The sequence below is a fragment of the Sphaerodactylus townsendi genome, linkage group LG10 (assembly GCF_021028975.2).
Source record: "Sphaerodactylus townsendi isolate TG3544 linkage group LG10, MPM_Stown_v2.3, whole genome shotgun sequence".
NCBI lineage: Eukaryota > Metazoa > Chordata > Lepidosauria > Squamata > Sphaerodactylidae > Sphaerodactylus > Sphaerodactylus townsendi.
The window spans coordinates 2,947,054-2,966,884 of NC_059434.1; the positions used below are offsets into that span (position 1 = coordinate 2,947,054).

The 19,831-nt window shown below is 48.1% G+C and overlaps 1 protein-coding gene across 5 annotated transcripts in view; it reads left to right on the top strand.

The window, feature by feature from the left end:
• The window catches only part of JAKMIP1 (janus kinase and microtubule interacting protein 1), a 131,605-nt gene that overhangs the window by 43,996 nt on the left and 67,778 nt on the right, over nt 1-19,831 (top strand). For all 5 annotated transcript variants that reach the window (XM_048508978.1, XM_048508977.1, XM_048508980.1 and 2 more), the window contains exons 6-9: nt 637-783; nt 11,624-11,764; nt 13,099-13,158; nt 18,946-19,074. In XM_048508978.1, coding sequence (XP_048364935.1) covers nt 637-783; nt 11,624-11,764; nt 13,099-13,158; nt 18,946-19,074 — 477 coding nt within the window. The remainder of the gene's footprint in view (nt 1-636; nt 784-11,623; nt 11,765-13,098; nt 13,159-18,945; nt 19,075-19,831) is intronic.

A 19,831-nucleotide genomic window follows, 5' to 3' on the forward strand; every position in this document is an offset into this window, starting at 1 on the left:
TCTATAAATATCTTAGCAGGGAGGATCTATGCTGGGAAATGTTTCTGCTGCATGGCTGTGACTTTCCCCTTGGATTTGCCACCAGTCAGTGACCCTGAGGAAGTGACTTTGGCCTCTGGCTTTGAGCGGAGCTGCATCTGAGAGCTGCATAGTGGCCGGTGTGACTTTTTGCGTTCAGTTTGCCCCAAACACTATGACGGATAAAAAATAAGGTCAATAGTTCAAAATAAAGGAAACGTATATTTTATTATTCAGTTAAATTTCCCCAAAATTTCCCATATATTTCACTAGGAGTCTTCTTCAGGGGAATCTGTTAGTCTTGTAGCAATTCTCTGAAAGGAGTTCAAGATCAGTATGTCAAAAAGGCCGTTCTCAAGTACCTGAAGCGATCAACAGAAAATTAGGGTTTCTGTTGTCAAGCGGTGAACCGGCCGTGCCCCGGAAAGCAGGAATACAGACATACCTGCCTGGCATTGAGGAGCCTTGTAGCGCAGTCTTCCCATTAAGTTTTCTCCTGTACCGGATTCTCAAGAAGAGAGGCTTTGGTGCCGTTTGCATTTGCATAATTCTGCCATGTTATGAAAGCTCCACGGAAAGTTGCATATTCATTTTACGTCATCATTTTATTGCCTGTAGCTCAAACGGTCTCGGGAGACAGAAGCGCAGCTTAAACCGCTTGTAGAAAAGAACAAAAGGCTGAACAAGAAAAATGAAGACATGCTGCAGAGTATACAGAGAATGGAAGACAAGATTAAGAACCTCTCTAGGGAAAACATAGACATGGTAAGCAGCCGCCCTCACGTAGCACAAGTTCTCCTCAGCAGCTCTTGATGGCTGAGAGCTTTCAAAGGGTCACCTGAGAGTGGGCTCAAACGGCTTAACTGGTGTTAACGGCTCCTTGGTGTTCTGAAGTGTGAACTGGCTTTTGGTGGTGGAAGTTTGTGTGACCTGTGTTGGAATAGTGGCACTTCAGAACCTGACGCTGTCCAAAGCTGATTTTAGAATAACACACAACCATTGTTCTTGGCCATGATTTTTTTTACTTCATCCCATGGAAAGAGATCAGCACATCTGCTGCCTCACCTAAAATGTTTGAATACTTTCCCACAAATTCTCCTCTGAGCTCCCAGGTCAAGGGTCCTCTGTGTGTGCTTGAATGCACACAAACTGGGGCAGTGTTCTGGGTAGAGTTGTAATCATAGGCAGTGACAAAGACAGTCCTTGAGTTTTACTCTTTATTGAACATAAAAGTAACAGATGGAAAATCAGGACCACGCCAGTAGACTGGGGAATAGCATGCAACACTAAATCTGAAGAATTACTAAGCTATGAGGTCTGTGTCACACAAGCCTTTGAGGACATGGAAAACCAAGTGAAACCAGATGGTAAATATGCCCACCCACTGGTGACTGCAGATTTGGAACCCACCCTTGGTGCTTGTGATGATCGTGCAGTGTCCCCAGAGAGAGGGGGTGGGGGGAAGGATGGAAATGGAGGGGTGAGTTGAATGGTAAAGATTGAGGCTTTTCTTCCTGAACAGCACTGTAAGTGGCAGAATAAGAAAGTCTTACAGTGGCACTGAAGGAGCAGTAGAGAGCGATTCCTAACTCAGTGGAGAATGACTGGTCACTTCCAAGTGACCTCCTTGTTAGGTCTCACAACTTTAAGCCAACAAACGGACTCTGAAGTATTGTTCAGTAGTGTTCATTGAAGCACTACACGGTTCTGATTAAGCTGGCATTCACAGTCCCTTTTATCCCCTGTGAAGAACACCCCCCCCCCCCGGTTTTCCCAAGAGTTTGTGAAAAACAGTCTTTGGCGTTAAGGCGCCCCAAGGTCGGCAGCAGATAGCAAGAAAAAGCCATGTGGCTTCCTGCCCTATGAGATAACTGATGTAACACAGTTCCCATGGGACAGGAGTACCAGGGGAAGGCTAGTTGTCTACCAAGTGTGCGAAGCCATAAAGTAAAGATCAAAAAAAGAATGCGCAGATGGCATTGGATACATATAGCAGGCTGGTTACATGTATCTTTCTAGCAGCAGCAATTTGTTATTTTAAGCAGTTGCTTGGTTTCGGGAATGTATCTCAATCACCTTGATAGCATCCCCCTGACATTCCACCCCCTTAAGCCCCCCTCCCCAATCGATGGGGATATTGTTTGTGGAATGCTTTTATTAGTTGAAGGGCCTGGACTTTTTGTGGCATCGACCCATTCGTTGAAACCAGCTGGGTAATGGGGCCAAGATACTAGATACTGGAACTGACCCCTATAATCCCACGGATCCATGGCAGAATCCACTTCATGATGCATATCTTCTCCAATCCACTTGGGAAGGGGCACAGCTAATCTTGGATGCCAGTGATCTGCCAGGGGTGCCTTTTTCAGCAAGCTGCAGTAGAACATAGGGTGTATATTGTTCTTAGGCAATTCCAATTCGATTGCTACAGGGTTAATTACCTTTAACCCTTTAAAAGGTCCAATGAATTTATGTCCCCGCTTCCAACTCCCCTGCAGTCCCCTAAGATTGTGTGGAGAGATATGCAAAAAAACCCACCTGGTATGACACGGGCACCCGTATTTTATCTGCATGTTTTTATAGTCCTCCTTAGCTTTCTTTAGTGAGTCTTGTATGCAGATTCAGTGAATGGTAACAGATCAACCCAATTATTCTGATGGTAGTTGACATAACACCTTGGGTATTGCTCTCTCAGTCTGACTGTGCATAGGGATGTGGGATGTGGACGATAATCCTTGCTCCACTCCAACAATTTCAGGAATTGTCTCCAGAATTTCGATACGAACTGACTTCCCGGATCTGAAATTATCTTATCCGGCACTGAATGCAACCGGTAGATCTGCCTCACAAACATCTGAGCCAACTTCTGGGACGAGGGTATTCCTGCATAGGGCACAAAGTGCGCTTGCTTTGAGAATAGATCCATCCCCACCCACACAACTGTTTTTCTTTTACTGGTGGGTAGGTTGGTGATCCGTAGAGATTACTTTCCAGGGAGCTCCTGGCACTGGTAACAGCTGGAGTAGACCTGGTGGCTTCCGGCCACTGTTTTGGCCCTGGCACCCTTTTACATATGACTCTACTCTTTCCATAATGTCCGCCACCAAATTTACCTCCCGGCCAAATGCAGTGTTTTCACAAACCCAAAGTGCCCAGCTGATTTTGCATCATGGCACCCACCCAACACTTCCATGTGCAACACGGAGGGGGGACATACAACCTCCCCTCCTGCCACTACAACCCCTCCCCCCCTGTAAGGAATTCCAAAGAGCAGAAATAAAAGGCTTTTGGATATAAGACCGTTTATTCAGACATCTTAGAAAGCACATACACACGACATGACAGGAATGAGACCTCCCGCCCAAACTTCAGATTATAACGTACTCAATCCCTTCCCCCTCCCTGGGCCATCCAGGCCCATCTCATGGGAACGGAATGCTCATCCTGGACAGCAAGATAAGCCGTCCACCAAGGTTGTTGCCGCCGATTCTCTCCCGCCGCCCGGCTGGAGGCATTCCGTCAAGGCCAGCTGGCTGGGAGAGAGCCAGGCAGAACTGCCATCCTTACACTCTGCTTCCCCCAAGAAAACCTCCCCCCCCGGCTTGTCAGGAAAGGCTTTGTGAAAAGCAGAAATGAGGGAGGGGGCATCAATATTTTCTGTATATACCCATTGATTATGGCCAGAGGGATAACCAACCCATGAAACAAGATACTGTAGACGATTGCGGGAGAGGCGGGAGTCCAGAATAGCATCTATTTCAAAATGCTTGTGGCCATCAATTATAACTGGCGGGGGTGGCTCCGGAGGGTCGTGCCAGGCATCTGAAACGGGAGCCTCCTTGAGCAAGCTAGAATGAAAGACAGGGTGAATGTTACTTAATGAGTTAGGTAGTTCCAAACGAGCAGTAACATCATTGATCACCTTTGTAATCCGAAAAGGGCCCACAAATTTCTTGCCAAGTTTTGAATATTTATGCACGTCTCTAAGGTTTTTAGTGGACAAATAGACCCACGCCCCAACACGCAAAGGGAAGTCTGAGCGACGCTTGTCCGCCTGAATTTTTTGTGATTCTTGGGCCTGCTGTAAGGTAGACTGCACTGTTTTCCAACCCTCGGCTAACGAAGAAATCCATTGTTTGAATTCTGGAGGCTGCAGTACCTCTGCAGGCAGCTGGGGCAACGGTGGGAAAGACCGACCAGAAACAATCTCGAACGGGGTTTTTTGCGTGCTACTATGAATGGCATTGTTATACGCATACTCTGCAAAAGGAAGTAAATCACACCAATTGTCCTGATGATAGTTAGTATAACAACGTAAATACTGTTCTAATGTTCTGTTCGTCCGTTCTGATTGGCCGTCACTTTGAAAGTGGTAGGGGGCGGCGACCGCTGGGGTGGTTCCCAACAGCTCCAGGAAAGCCTTCCAAAACTTAGATATGAATTGGGGACCGCGGTCGGATACCACCTTGTCGGGAGAGGAGTGTAGGCGATAGATATGTTGGATAAACAACCGGGCCAGTTTAGGTGCCGACGGGATGGTGGTGCAAGGAATAAAATGCGCCTGTTTAGAAAAAAGATCCACCACCACCCATAAAACAGTGTTCCCGTGGCTTTCTGGCAAATCGGTTATAAAATCCATGGAAATGACCTGCCAGGGTCGAGATGCAACTGGGAGGGGTTTTAATAACCCATGCGGCTTTCCCGGTATCGACTTGGCTTCCGCACAGACGGAACACCCTTTGATATACGTTTCAATGTCTTTGTGCATGGAGCGCCACCAGAACTGTCGGCGGGCCAGATGCAACGTTTTCAAAAAGCCGAAGTGCCCAGCTTGACGGGCATCATGCCATATTTCGAGAACCTGCCTCCGGAGAGGAGGAGGGACGTACCAACACCCACCCCGTTTCCAAACACCATCCTCCAAACGCAGTTGTGAATCCCCTTCCTCTGCCGACAGTTCGCGGAGCCCCGCCTCCTTGAATCCCTGGAGGAAGGGGGAGACGATGTTCGGGATGGTCGGAGGGGGAGGAGCCGCCGTAGTTTGTGATCGGGTGACAGCTAATCCCAGCTGGGCGGGAGAGAGAACGGTGCGCGGGATATCCCGTAGCGATGTTTCCCCCCCCTCCCCGGGGAGGCGAGACAGCGCATCAGCCAGTTTGTTGCTTTTACCAGGGAAGAAATGGACAGTGAACGAGAACCTGGAGAAAAAATCGGCCCAACGCAATTGTTTAGCAGACATTTTGAGTGGTGTGGACAGGGCAGCCAGATTTTTGTGATCTGACCAAACCTGGAAGGGGTGTTTGGCTCCTTCTAGCCAGTGGCGCCAAACACTCAATGCAGCTTTGATAGCCGCAGTCTCCTTATCCCCCACAGTCCAATTTAGTTCAGCCCCAGAAAACTTTTTGGACAAGTAAGCACACGGTACCAATTTGTTATCTTTATTTTTCTGCAAGAGGGCAGCGCCTAGCGCTTTATCCGAAGCATCCACATGTACGATGAAAGGAAGATCTGGGTCTGGGTGTCTTAAAATTGGTTCTGTAGTAAAAGCTGTTTTTAGCTGCTGGAATGCCGACTGGCATTCTTGAGACCAGAGAAGGGGAGCTCCGGGTTTAGAAGCCTGCGAGTCTTTGCCTTTGGTACGTAGGAGATCGGTGAGCGGTAAGGCAATTTCAGCAAACCGAGGAATAAAGTCACGATAGAAATTGGCAAAGCCGAGGAAGGATTGCAGTTCCTTCCTGTTGGTGGGGGCAGGCCATTCAATTACTGCGGCTATTTTTGCTGGGTCCATTTCCAAGCCCTCATGAGAGATTCGATATCCCAGATAGTCAATGGAGGAGCGATGGAAACAGCATTTTGACAACTTGACAAAGAGGGAGTTGTCTAGTAGGCGTTGTAAGACTTCTCGTACTAGTTTCTCATGCTCCTCAATGTTTTGTGAGTAAATTAATACATCATCTAAATATATGACCACCCCTTTGTATAACAGATCTTGTAAAACTTCGTTGATAAGGGCCATGAAGGCTCCGGGGGCTCCAGCTAATCCGAATGGCATTATTAAATATTCATATTGTCCAAACTTTGTATTGAAAGCTGTCAAGTGTTCATAGCCTTCCGCAATACGGACTCTGTAATAAGCCTCTCTTAAGTCCAATTTGGTAAAGATCCGTCCTTTGCCCAATGCATCTAAGAGGTCTTTAATTAAGGGCAAAGGATACTTGTTGGATACGGACACAGCATTCAATCCGCGGTAATCAGTACAAAGTCTTAACGAACCGTCCTTTTTCTTAACAAATAGAACAGGGGCGGCATGGGTATGTTTTGTGGCTCGTCGTATGAATCCGCGAGCCAAGTTTTTATCTAAGAAGGCGCGGAGTTCCTTCTCCTCGGTGGGACTCATGCGATAGATTCTACCTTTAGGTAACTGAGCTCCGGGTTGCAGTAAAATTTTGCAGTCAGTATCCCTATGGGGGGGCAATTGGTCGCACTCCTGTTCTTGAAACACTCTGGACAAGTCTCGATACGCCTGCGGGATTTCCGCAGGACCAGGGGCAGACAATACATTTAAAGCTTTAGGACCCATGAGCTCGCTTTCAGTGAGAGGTGGGCTTTCCTCCCCGTTCATGTGATCTCCACAGGGGGGATCCGAGAATTGGAGGATCCGCTCTTTCCATATGATGGTTGGTTCGTGTAAGAGCAACCAAGGCATGCCTAACACAATAGTGTGTTTAGCAACCGGAGCAAGGATGAAACTTATTTTCTCCCAATGGTCGGCACAACGGAGAAATACTGGCTGGGTTTTAAAACGTGCCGGACCTTCACCGCCTAGAGGACTACCATCCATTTGGGTGAAGGGAATGGGTTTCACCAAGGGGACTCGGTCTAAACCAAGTTCGTCGGCCACTTGTGGTCTCATGAGACAGTGGGAACAGCCCGAGTCCACAAGTGCGGAGGCCAGAATGCGCGTATGTTTACTTGGGTTGGCTAGCGTGGTTAAAATGGTAATGGGAGCACTGCCTTCACTCACCGCATCTGGAGTAGGGTTAATATCCTCGGGTGCTGCTGACAGGCAGAGCGTTACATCTCCATTCTCGAAATCTTCCTCGATAGCAGCTTTAGACGATCCCTGAGGTGGCGGACCTGATTTACGTGGAGGCTTGGCCGCCATGGTGCGTGTAGGCGGAATTTGGGGTTTTTGCTTCTTCGGGCAGTTGGCAGCCAGGTGGCCAGGCCCCCCGCAGTAAAGGCATAATCCCAAGCGGCGACGACGTTCCGACGTGGTTTCAGCTGCGACGGCAGGAGTTGATTTGTGAGTACTTGGTGCTGGTGTTGTGGCAGGTTTTGGGCGCGGACGGCCATCTGCGTGGGCGCGCGCAAGACGGGCAGCGACTTGTGATCCCAGTTCGATCCATTCGGCTATTGTCCGCGGGATCCGGATGAGGATAACCGTTTCGCGCAGTTTGATGTCCATGCCTTCGAAAAAGTACTCACATTTCATGCGTTCCGGCCAGTCTGGAGGAAGTTTACTGGCCGCTGCACGAAATTCCCGGGCGTATTCAGCGAAAGAACGGTTACCTTGCTGGATGGTTTTTACTGTACGTATAGCAATGTTTTCTGCATCAGGGTCTTGGAAACGAAGGCGTAACGCCTGGAGGAACCCCCCCACTGTGCGAGTGTCGTCAGCCTGCAATTCGTAGAGAGTAACGAACCATTCAGCCGCTATGCCATCCAGCACTGATCCAATGTCTCGGACTTTCTCACGTTCAGAACGATATAGGTCATCATACTCTTGCATATGGGCATCGAGTTGTAGGATGAAGTAGGGAAGTTTCGATGCAGTCCCGTCAAAACGAGCTGGGATGGGTGGTCTGTAAAATCCTCTCTCAACAGCTCGAGGCGCGTGTTGAGGTTGTTGCTGTAGGTGGCCTGGTTGCTGCAAGGGGTAAAGTGGCGGGGCTGGCGGAACCGGGAGTGGCTGAGGCGCCCTGGGTTGGGGGGCCGCTGAAATCGGACCTCGAAGTACCGTGCCTCCGGCGGGGAGGGGAACTGTAGGCGCCCGGGAGAAGGTGTGGGCTCTATCTGGAGCCCTTGTCAGTGTAGCCCGCTGTCTTCGCAAATCCTGTTCTAGGTCGGCCAACTCTCTTTCCTTGCGTGTTAAGGCGTCCTGGTGCGCATGCAAGGCCGCCCTTTCACGATCCAATTTAGCTCGTTCATCTCGTTGTATGGCTGTAGTCAGTTCATGCTGTGTTTGGATGGCCCTGATGCCTTCTCGCTGGCGTTGTAAATCCATTTTCGATTGATCCAGTACTTTGTCATGAACTGTCAGATTCTGCTGGAACTGTCGATGCAACGCTTCTCTTTCGCGATCCAACTCCATTTGGATTTCTGCGCGTTGCTTCTCACGGTCCCGTTGCAGATTTTCGCGCTCCTCTTCCCAGAGTTCGCGTTCGCGCTCCCAGGCAAGTTTGGCTTCACGCAGCAGGGCCACTTCATCATCCCAACTTTCCTTCGAGGGCATTGGGAACGGGTCAGGATCGGGATTAAGTTCCACCTCCGACGGACTTCTTTCGATTCCTCCGACCGCTCCACGGAGCTCTTCCATCCGTTCACTTACTCCCGGCTCTGGAGCTGCAGTTTTAGTATGGAACCCTCTACCGATCATCGATCCGACTCGCGTCATTGTTCCAGCCTCAGCCGTAGTCTTGGGACGCGCCCCGTTACTGTGCCACTGCTGCTCCTTGGGAATATCATCAAAGTACTTGTCTAGGAATCTTTCCATGGATTCCTGGGTGTCAGCATGGATGGTTGTCAGTCCCAGTTCTTCAGGGACTGGTTGCATTTGGGGTTTGTAATCCACTTGTTGTCGGAGGGAAACGAACCGGTCGTCAGGCGCCCAATCCATGGATAATGTACCAAACGATTCATGCATCTCCACGCGATCGGACCCACCTTGTTCATCCCAATGAAACAAGGGCAAACTTGTACTGTCTCTAGGTCTGGAGAGAGTCACCAGAGAAATCGGGCCATCTCCATCTCCTAGATCCTCGGAATCTGGAAGGGAAGGCTCGAAGCCCTCTATGGGGGCTATCGTGCCTTCCACATGGTCAAGCGTACTCAATCTCTGCGTGTCGAAACACCAGAGATCCACTTCGATGTAACAGTAAAGGTTAAAAAGTGATTCCTGTCATAATGTAAGGAATTCCAAAGAGCAGAAATAAAAGGCTTTTGGATATAAGACCATTTATTCAGACATCTTAGAAAGCACATACACACGACATGACAGGAATGAGACCTCCCGCCCAAACTTCAGGTTATAACGTACTCAATCCCTTCCCCCTCCCTGGGCCATCCAGGCCCATCTCATGGGAACGGAATGCTCATCCTGGACAGCAAGATAAGCCGTCCACCAAGGTTGTTGCCGCCGATTCTCTCCCGCCGCCCGGCTGGAGGCATTCCGTCAAGGCCAGCTGGCTGGGAGAGAGCCAGGCAGAACTGCCATCCTTACACCCCCTTCAAATCATCCCCTAGCTCTTTAATTTCATGATCGTCTCGACTCACAGCTTGGGACTCATTCTCCATGTCTTTCTGGAGTGAATACTGTTTGGGTGGAGATTTCGCCCTTCTTTCCCCTCGTGTTTGACTGCTGGCGATTACAGCCAAGCCCTGCTGGGTCGCCATGAAGATGGTGGAGTGGATAGTTTCTTTGTGGCATGGAATCTGCAGTAGCGCGAGAGGGCGTCAGCTAGAAAGTTCTTTCTCCCCGGGAAAAAGTGTAAAGTTGAATTTCAAGAAAAAGTCAGCCCACCGTAGTTGTTTTGTGTTTAACTTACATGGGGCTTTCAAAGCTGCCAGGTTTTTGTGATCCATCCAGACCTCAAATGAGTATTTAGCCTCCTCCAACCAATGCCTTTTCTATCCCTCCTGTTTCTTTGTCCCCCACCGTCCAGTTGACCTCAGACCCTGTGAATTCTTTGGACAGATATGCGCAAGGGTGGAGTTTCCCATCCTCCCCCTCTGGAGGAGGGCGGTTCCCATCGCCACATCTGAGGCATCCACATGTACTAGGAAAGGCTTTTTGGGGTCAGCATGTCAGAGAATGGGTTTGGATGTGAAGGCTCTTTTTAATTTGTCAAAGGCTACCTGACAAGCCATATCCCAAAGCAGCTGGGCTCCTGGCTTGCTACTCTGGGGCCCCTTTCCCTTGGTCCGCAATAAATTGGTCAGGGGGAGTGCTATCTCTGTGAATTCTGGGATAAAGTCTGCATAGGAATTGGCGAATCCCAGGAATTATTGAAGTTGCCTCCAGGCCTGGTGCCTCCCATCCCACTACCTTCTGGACCTTATTGGGGTCCATCTCTAACCTCTCATGGGGTACCTGGTACCCAAGAAAATCTAATTTATCCTTGTGAAATTTACATTTTGACAGTTTAACATATAGTTGGTTCACCATTAGCCGATTTAACACTTCTTGTACCAGTTTCACAGGATTCCCCATAGTTTCAGTATACATCAGGCATCATCCAAATACACCACCACCGCCTTGCACAACAGGGTGTGTATTATTTCAGAAATCAGATTCATGAATACCCCCAGAGCCCCACTCAGGTCGAACAGCATAACAAGATACTCAAACTGTCCATAACAGGTATTGAACGCCATCATCCATTCTTGCCCTTCCGCAATCCTGACCCAGTAAAAAGCCCCCCGTAGGTCCAGTTTGGTGAAAACCCACCTTTGGGTTTTGAGAATGTATCTCAGTCACCTAGATAGCATCCCCCTGACCTTTCTGTCCGCCCTGGCTGTGGGCTACGGGCTCTTTGTCTGCTCCAAAGGCAGCTCTTTCCCCATTACCCTTCATCTGGAAATGTTTGTTGAATCAGTCCATGTTTCATGTGCCTTGAAATGCTCAGACACCAGTGAGCCAAGCCACCCATGAGTGTCTGACTGACCTGGAGCTTCCGCCCAAAGCTTCCTAGACTCCAGAATTGCCACCAGGTTGATCTCCATGCCAAAAGGTGGCTGAACCATGCATGATGGAGGTGGGGGTGGATGGGTGGCAGGTACGAGAGCCTGAGGATGGCTGGATTTGTATTGGGCGTCAGAGTGGATCTGGGCAGATTTCAGCTGGGCAGGAAAAGAGGGATGCTATTTATCGGGCCACTTTCCTGTCCATTTTGTCTAGGCTGAACAGTCATTTCCAGCTCGGTTCATTTTGCCACTTGAGGCCCCCTGCTGCCGCCTCAGAGCTTCGTTCGGTTTTGCCCCCTCCCCCGCTTCACCCTTTGAAAACCACAATCAGTGACTGCAGTCGGTCAGACCATTGAGAGAGGAATGAATCTTCTGAGAGCAGGGCGGGCACTACAGAGCCCGCAGGAGTGGCCTTGTACAATCTGCTCCATTTCCCGAGTGGGGCATGAATCGGAGAAGGCCAGGGTGGGGGGAGCAGGCAGGGGAGCAGGACAGAAGGTTGCTGGTCTGCACAATCTGTTGGCCTGAGGTGGCTACCTGTGTTGGCCTCATGACAAAGCCAGGCCAGGGAATAATTAATGCTTGCAGTGGAAGGATACGTAATAGCTGAATGTGTTACTGAAATACTTTTTTCTTGTAGAAAGAAAAACTATCCTCTCAGCCCACTTTGAGAAGGCACACATCACTGAATGATCTCAGTAGCACGCGGGAGGAACAGGAAGTTGAATTCCTTAAGCTGCAAGTTCTGGAACAACGACGTGTAATCGATGACCTCTCAGTGGTAATGCAGTTGTGTTTCTTGAGCACAGTCTTTGCCCTCTTTTTTTTGTTCTTGAGCCGCAGCATTGGATCACTTGAGCCACCTACAGGGTGGTTTGCGTTTTGATGCCCCTGATTGCTGCTGTGGCTGGATCCTGGCCAGGCAGCAGTGGACAGCACACATTCTCCCTTCACCTCACTCAGAACAGAGGAGGGATTCCTTCAGTGGCCCCCTTGTGGCACTCACGGGTGCTGCCTTCCCTCTCTTCCTTTTTCTCCTTTGTTCATCTTTGTCTTCTGCCGTGCCTGCACAGAGTTCATCTTGTGGGTTTTTGTAAAGCAGAGGGGAAAGTGGTGATATGATGCAAAACGGAGGGGAATTGTTGGACTGTCTGGTAGCGTTCTTTTGAAGATCTGAAGAATTGTGTGTTATCGTGAGATAGTACTTCAAGCTTTTGAAAATTCTGTAGCATTACAAAACAAAACCACTTCTTAAAAATGTCACTGCATCAAGCCGCAAGGGGAATCATTCATTTGATGTGCTAGCAGGGGCCTGAGGGTGGGGGATAAAGGACAGGGAGCAGAATGCTGATATTAGTGTTGAGAAAATGAAGTTTCCCTGTGTTGGAAAGACTGCTTTGAAGCCCTGTGTCTGCTTCCTGTTTCATAGCTGAGTCACCACAGTTACAGCTCATGGGCCAGTCGAGACCCATTTCCAGGGGAAAATTCCAAATTCTTGCAGCCTTTCCCACCTCTACACAAGATAGTTCTTTTTTAAAGTAAACCCTTTATATTTGGTTTTCTGAAACAAATGCGGTCTCGCGGATAAGCTTGTGAGCATATTGAAGACCTGCCCAATTCCACCAGAATGGGCCTGAGAATGCGGCTGGCTGCTTTTCCGTTGCTCTCCGCCTCTTAGGACAGGAAAGCAAGATGTGGACCGGCCACGCTTTTTCCAGCCTGTGTGGCAGGATCTGCCTTTCTCCGAGAATCCCTGAGAACACGCGTGTGTGTCTGTCTGTGCACGGGGTCTGGGGAAACCTCGGCCCTCTCAGCAGTCTTGTGTGCTTCCTACCACCAATTAAAGAATAAAAGTGAAACTGACAGAAACCGAACAAAAGGAGAACCTGAAAGAAGACGAGGAGTGAGCAGGAGGCAGGTGGAGCTGCAGGAGGGGGCTGCGGAACGTTGCAACTGATGGGGAGACAACAATAGAAAGTTTACTTTCCCAAGATTAATGAAGAGCTTCTTCATTTCGCCCCTACATGGGAGGGTGTAGTAGCTGCACATCCTCCACCCGTGGAGTCACGCTGAAAATGTTGAGCCAATTTTAAAATAAAGATTCTCTTTATTTAGGAACGTGAACGATTATTACGGTCTAAGAAACATAAAAGGAAAAGTTTGAAGCTTCCAAAAGTGAGTAACATTTCCCTCCATCCTGATGAATGCAACATAATGTTGTAAATGACAAAAAGTAAAATTTAGACATCATAGTTAAAACATTTAACTGTTGGGCTGATTTCCTCCAAACTGGTTGCTGCTGCTTCAGATGTTCAGGGGCTGTTGCAGTGGGAGCACATTCTCACACGTGGTGGCCTCGTGGGGGGGCTTTCCTACCACATTCTGCTTTGTACAGTTAAGTTGGTTAAAGAACAGCCTTACAGCCAGGAGTGCGTGTGCTTTTTATTTTTCCCATTAAGGTTTTTATTTTTTTCTACATAGGACAGTAGATATAACAACAACCCCCCTATAACCCCCCATCAGTCCCCCTCCCGCCCTCTTCCCCAACTTAGCTTATCAGCAAGGGAGGAAAATACTGGAATATCAGAAGAGCCCTGCTGGATCAGACAGTGATCCATCCAGCACAGCATCCTGTCTCACACAGTGGCTAACCAATTCCTCTGACGGTCTTAGGAACCACGGTCTTCCCCCTTATGCTGCCTCCTGGTACTGGGATTCAGAGAATGACTGCCTCTGAAGATGGAGGTTTGCTTTAGTCACCATGCCTGCTCGCTGCTGTTTGGTCTCTCCTCCATAAATTGATCTGGTCCCCTTTTTAACCCTTTGCCTGTGGCCTGTGGCCATCACTACATCCTTTGGCAGCAAATTCCACATTGTTATTCCTTGTTGTACAAAACATTATTTCCTGCTGTTCATCCTGAATCTACTGCTCATCAACTTCATGGGATGCCCTTGACTTATAGGGCTTGGACAGATTTATGGAGGAGAAGTCGATTTATGGCTACCAATCTTGATCCTCCTCGATCTGAGATTGCAAATGCCTTAGCAGACCAGGTGCTCGGGAGCAGCAGCAGCAGAAGGCCATTGCTTTCACCTCCTGCATGTGATCTCCCAAAGGCACCTGGTGGGACACTGCGAGTAGCAGAGTGCTGGACTAGATGGACTCTGGTCTGATCCAGCAGGCTCGTTCTTATGTTCTTATAGTATTTTGGGAGTTGCGTCTTTTCTAAAGTGAAAATCCCCGGACTCTTCAGCTTTTCTTACAGAGAAGGTTCTGCAGCCCCCTGGTCATCTTTCTGGCCCTCTTCTGTACTTTTCCCAGCTGTCCAGTGCCCTTTCTGAGATACGGCAGCCAGAACTGACATAAGAAATAAAGATGAAAGGAAAGACAAAGCAAAAAAGAAAGAAATCGGTTCACATCAGTGTCTGAGAGCAGCGATTAGAAAAAGAAAAAGGTTATAAAGCAAGAGTGAGAATGTGAATGGCCCCGTGGATGTCAAGGTTCGGTTCTGATGTTCTCTGACTGACAGAGGGGCTCAGGGGAATCCTGTCAGATTCTTATTTTAAAAATATTTATTTTACTATCACAGAATGACCTCATTCATTTTAGGTGCATTCTGAGTGTAAAATAACTGATTACCCAAATCCGATGGAATCCTGAGGAGGAGAGAGACCAACACTCTGGCCTGGGATACTGATAAGCTGCAACTTACACAAACACTGATAAGGTGTTTTGTAAGACTCCCAGGATATTAATACCAGTCCAACTGAAGGCAATTGACTAGGGACACAAGCCCAGAAGCCAGGAAGAGAAATGAGTGCTCATGATCTCCAGGCAATTGGGTGCTGGAGTGGAACTCTTAGAAGAATATTCCAGTTCCTGAATCTTTGCATGAAGCCGGCAGCACGTGACAGGGTGATCCAGCCCCACCTGTTTCCAAGAACGAGTTTTGTCAAAGGGGGTTGGGAGTGCTGGTGGGAATTTCTCCAAGCTGGTATTAGAAACCCAAAGAACTCTCTTGAGAAAAGCGGAACTTTTTTGAACAGTCTTCCAAAAGAGCTTGAAAAACCCAAACCGCTTGATAATACAGTGGTACCTCAGCTATCGTTGACTTCAGTTTTTGTTGGTTTCGGGTTTTGTCGACTTTTTCTGGGCAAAATTTGTCTCGGTTTTCGTTGTTTGCCTTGGTTTTCGTCCTCAAACCCAGAAAAAGTTTGCTCAGAAAAAGTCCTCAAAAACCGAAACCAATGAAAACCGAAACCAGCTGGGGTTTGAGGAAGCCCAGCCGGGAGGCAGAGGAAGCTCCTTATTTGGGCAGTGACACCCTCTGATGTCACTGCCCAAATAAGGAGCTCCCTCTGCATCTTGGCTAGGGTTTGAAGAAGCCAATTAATCCACTTTTTGGAGTGCCTGGAACGGATTAATTGGATTTACACTGATTCCTATGGGAAATGGTGCCTTGGTTTTCGTTGATTTCGGTTTTCATCGATTACTTTCAGACAGATTATCGACGAAGACCAAGATACCACTGTATATGAATTTTGCCCGTCCCAAAAGGAAATGTGAAATGTGAGGATGCCTTCCTGTGCACGCTTACTTGCAGCAAAATTCTACCAAATGCAGCAGGACTTGCTTCAAAATGGATGTGCACATCGAATTTGCTTTGATTTGCGCCATTGTCTCCCACAGCCTTTCTGTTTAAAGTAGGCTAGCCTCAGGATTGGGGGTAGCATGAAGGAGTCGGACCCAGATTCGTAAAGCAAATACTGCTTATTGTCTTGAATTAGTTTGATATCTTCTACTGATCACCCGATTGGTCCCTTCCTTGACTGGTCACTCTGTGATTCTGCCCTTTCAACCATGTGGTGCCTGCCGTCTTTACAATGTGACTGACGTGGTAGGTGGGGCTTCCCTTCTTAGTATAGACGGGGCTACCAAGGGTTCAAGGTCCTGGCGAGAGTTCTTGGGGGTTTTCTGCTCTCAAACAGGGACGTGGTCACCAAACAATTTTTTTGCAAACAATCTCTGCCCCCTGGACTCAGCAGCTTACCTGCCACACCGTGACTCAGCACCAACAAGGGACTCGCAGCATCCCATGGAAACGAGGTTACCCGTTGGTGTTTTTCTGCCACTGACTCAACTGCAGAAGAGCAGGATGGAGAGCGTTGATGGGGGGGGGGGGGTGTCGGGCACAAAGGCACTGCAGCCCCCGTGGTTTGGGAAAGGCTTTAAAAGGGGAATGATGCTTACAGGGCCGGTGGGGGAGCTGACGGAAGGCTCTGCAGTCATCCGCTCAGATGTGCATGCCAGAGGGCTTGTTCCAATGCCCAGAGGGGAAGTTGAACCCTTTTACCTGTTTTTCTGACCGTCATGCTCAGCAGCTGCCAGTTTTCCGAGCTGCATTCAGTACATCTGTGCTTCCTGCTGATCTGAAAGACTTTCTCGGGCATTGTGGGAATGTGACTTCAGATCGTGCTTTGGCACGTGCCAAGTTGCTCAATGAAGACTGTTTAGAATTTGTCTCTACTACAGCCGTGATCTGTGGCAACAAGGAGTTGTATTTTAAATTGTGGTTTGGAGGATAGTTTCAAAAATATAACAGCTTTGGATCAAGAAGGAATTTTCACCTCCAGGTGAACATTAGCAGGAAATCCTGTGTGATTTTGTTTTACGTGTAGCTGGGCTTTTTCATTAAAGTGTCTGGCACATTCATGCTCTGCCCACCTGTTGCAGGCCCACCGGTCTCTGCTTAAGGCATACGATGCCCTGGATTGTGCAGGGCAGGCTCTGTTAGTAGGGGAACGAGGTGGTTTCCATGGAAGGCGATGCAGTCATTCCCTTGCTGGTGCCAGGTGACTGTTGCTACCCTGCCTTCCTTTAGGCACGCTGTTAATTGCCACCAAGTGTCAGGGAGAGGGGCCATGCTGCTTCCAGTTAGTCAGCAGCCCTGGGGGTAGAGAGACTTTGTTTGCAGTGTAGCCATGGAAGGTGTACAGCTGTGTGCCGCTGGTTGATGTCATATTTTGCTGTTGAGCCCCATTTTGCTTTCTACGTCGCTAAATGTCTTTGGGTCAGAATAATACTTGGCAGCGTTTCAGGCTGGTGTTTCCTGACAGGTGACACGGGTGAGAAGTCTCCCAGAGGTTTCTGGCTGTAAGATAAAATAATAGAGCCCTTTGGAACCTGGCAAGCTTCAGGGACTCCTTTCTGTTCTGTGACCAGGAGAGCTTCTTCAGAGAAAGTGGCCGGCCTCTGTGTTGTTAGTATGGAATACATCATTCTTGTCTTGTATTTCTCCTTTTTTGTCTGCCTGTGTGCTCTGGTGTGTTTATATTTTTCTGGCTGCCAAGAAATGACTTATAAGCATGAAGGTAAGAGCTCTTAGCTATGGCTTCAACTTATTGTTATGTTTGGTTGTGCTTCATGGGTTGGTCTTTCCACCCATTAGTTAAGAGAATGCAAAAAAAGGGATGGTTTTCTATTCACTTGAGTTTGTAGATCTTGGTGTTTTTCAAGTAACAGTAAAATGGCAGCCTACTGTAAATGTTGGAACATGTTCACCATGAATTGAAGTTTGTATGAGAGATCTCCCTTGTTTGTTTCGCAAAATAAACCCTGATCAAACTGAACAGCAAAGTCAAGTGATTAAAACAAACTGGAATGAGTTAAAATGTTTAAAATAGAGTAAAATACTTTTTAAAAGTTAAAAATGACCTTTATTTAAAGAGTATTACAAAGTCTTAAAGCCCCAGGTACATATTTGGCAATTACAAGTATGTCTCTATCCTTACCAGAAAGAGGATTGAGGAGACGATAGTTCTAGACTCAGTGAAGAAACAAACAGAAGAGTAAGCAGAGATGTCCTCAGCTCTGCATAGATATCTTTACATATGGCATCTTCTAGTTGGCTTTTCCATGAAAAATTGTATGGTGTAGGCTGTATGCTCTGAAGACCTCTTCATTTGTTTCCTTGGATTCTTTTGGTGCAACTTGCATTTCTAGGAGCTATTGGTCAGTATTGTCCCATCTGTGTGCAGAAGAGACAAAGAGTTGCTCCATGTTCTTCTGCATGGCTGTAGCTCTTTCTGACCCTCAGAAAGATAATTCCTGAAGCCGCAGGATCCATGGCCCCATCAGCAGCTACTTAAATCTGTGAATCAGTCCCACACGAAGATGAGGCAGTTTTCTCCAACCTTGTGGGACCCCTTTCAGAAACCCCACCCAAACCTCAGAGCAGTTGTCTGAACGTGTTCTCCAGGGAGCTTCCTCCTCTGTCTGAGACAGAAGCGGCCTTGCCAGAAGGGTGTAGACTGTAGAGGGCCTGGCAGGAGCCTCTGATGACTTAGTGATTCTTGGAGAAAAGGGATGGGCCTGGGAGGGAAGATAATGTTGAATATCAAAGCAAATAACATGGTAAGCAACAGAGTTCCTTTATAAGATTGTTTGGACATTAAAAGCCCTATAAGTCATCCTGAATGCAAATGGTTTCCTCTTGTGACTAGAGTAAAACCTGCAACTCGAGGAAAAGCAGAACAGTTACCTTTTTGTCTCTGAATTCTAATAGTGAACTGTCACTAAACTCAACTCCCTGAATACTCTCTTGGAATCCCCTCCAGAAGAACACTTCATGGAGGAGGAAGCACAGCCTGTGCTGCGGGTTGCCGTTGGTACCTGGACCTTAGCCACCTGCTCTGTTTTGCAGGAGTTTTCAGTGATTCACAGAAGTGAGTGGTTGGGATGCCTCAGAGAATTTCCTTTTTACATTCATGAAGAATGTAAAGACTACATATGAACTTTAGAACCTGTTCGGGGTGTGTGTGGGGTGTGTGTCTGTGTTGACAAGGGCTTCAGGGACTGGATTCACCAGCTGCTTATTTTGAAAAGACAGAAACAAAAGACATTTTGACACGTCACCTTACCAATGTGCTTACTGGTAGCAAAGCATGTCTGCCTTTTTTCAGAGGCATGTTGTGGAGACATTTTTTGGATTTGATGAAGAATCCGTTGATTCAGAAACCTCGTCGGTAACCTCCTATAACACAGATAAGACAGACAGGACTCCGGCTACGCCAGAAGAGGACTTGGAAGATGTAAGTGGGGCTGGATATACAAGGTTTTTCTTTTGCTATTGTGTACTTTATGTAAAGTATGTATGTAAAGTTTTACATACAGCATTAAAATGAGCAATGAACTCCATCTTTCTGTAATAATATCTCTTCTTTATTGGAGAAATAATCACCCAGTTTCCAGCAAATGTGCAAATGTAAACTCTGTTTACAGTGTATTGTTGAAGGCTTTCACGGCTGGATTCAACTGGTCGTGGTGGGTTTTCTGGGCTGTGTGGCCATGGTCTGGTGGATCTTGTTCCTAACATTTCTCCTGCATCTGTGGCTGGCATCTTCAGAGGTGTATCACAGAGGGAAGTCTGTTACACACTGTGTCCAGCGGAGGTGGTTTCCCCTTCCTCTGTTTCATCCAGGAGTCTCAGGCAGAGAGGGGTAGGCAGTGCCGCTGGCTCAAGCTCAGCCAATATGCTTCATGATGAGGATTTCAGCCTCAGTCTTCCAGAGTGCCTACTTACCACCAGGCTGGTCATTACATTTGGAATCAACTGATGCATATTTTAAAGGGCACAATGGGACACTGAAGCAGGCAAGGAGACCGGGGGGGGGGGGGGGGGGGGGGGGGGGGGGGCCTTCCGCTGCTTTGACCTGGATGACCCAGGCTAGTCTGGTCTCATCAGATCTCAAAAGCTAAGCAGGGTCCACCATGGTCAGTATTTGGATGAAAGACCTCCAAGGGTTACTATGAGAGGCAGGCAATGGCAGATTCCCTCTAAGTGTCCTT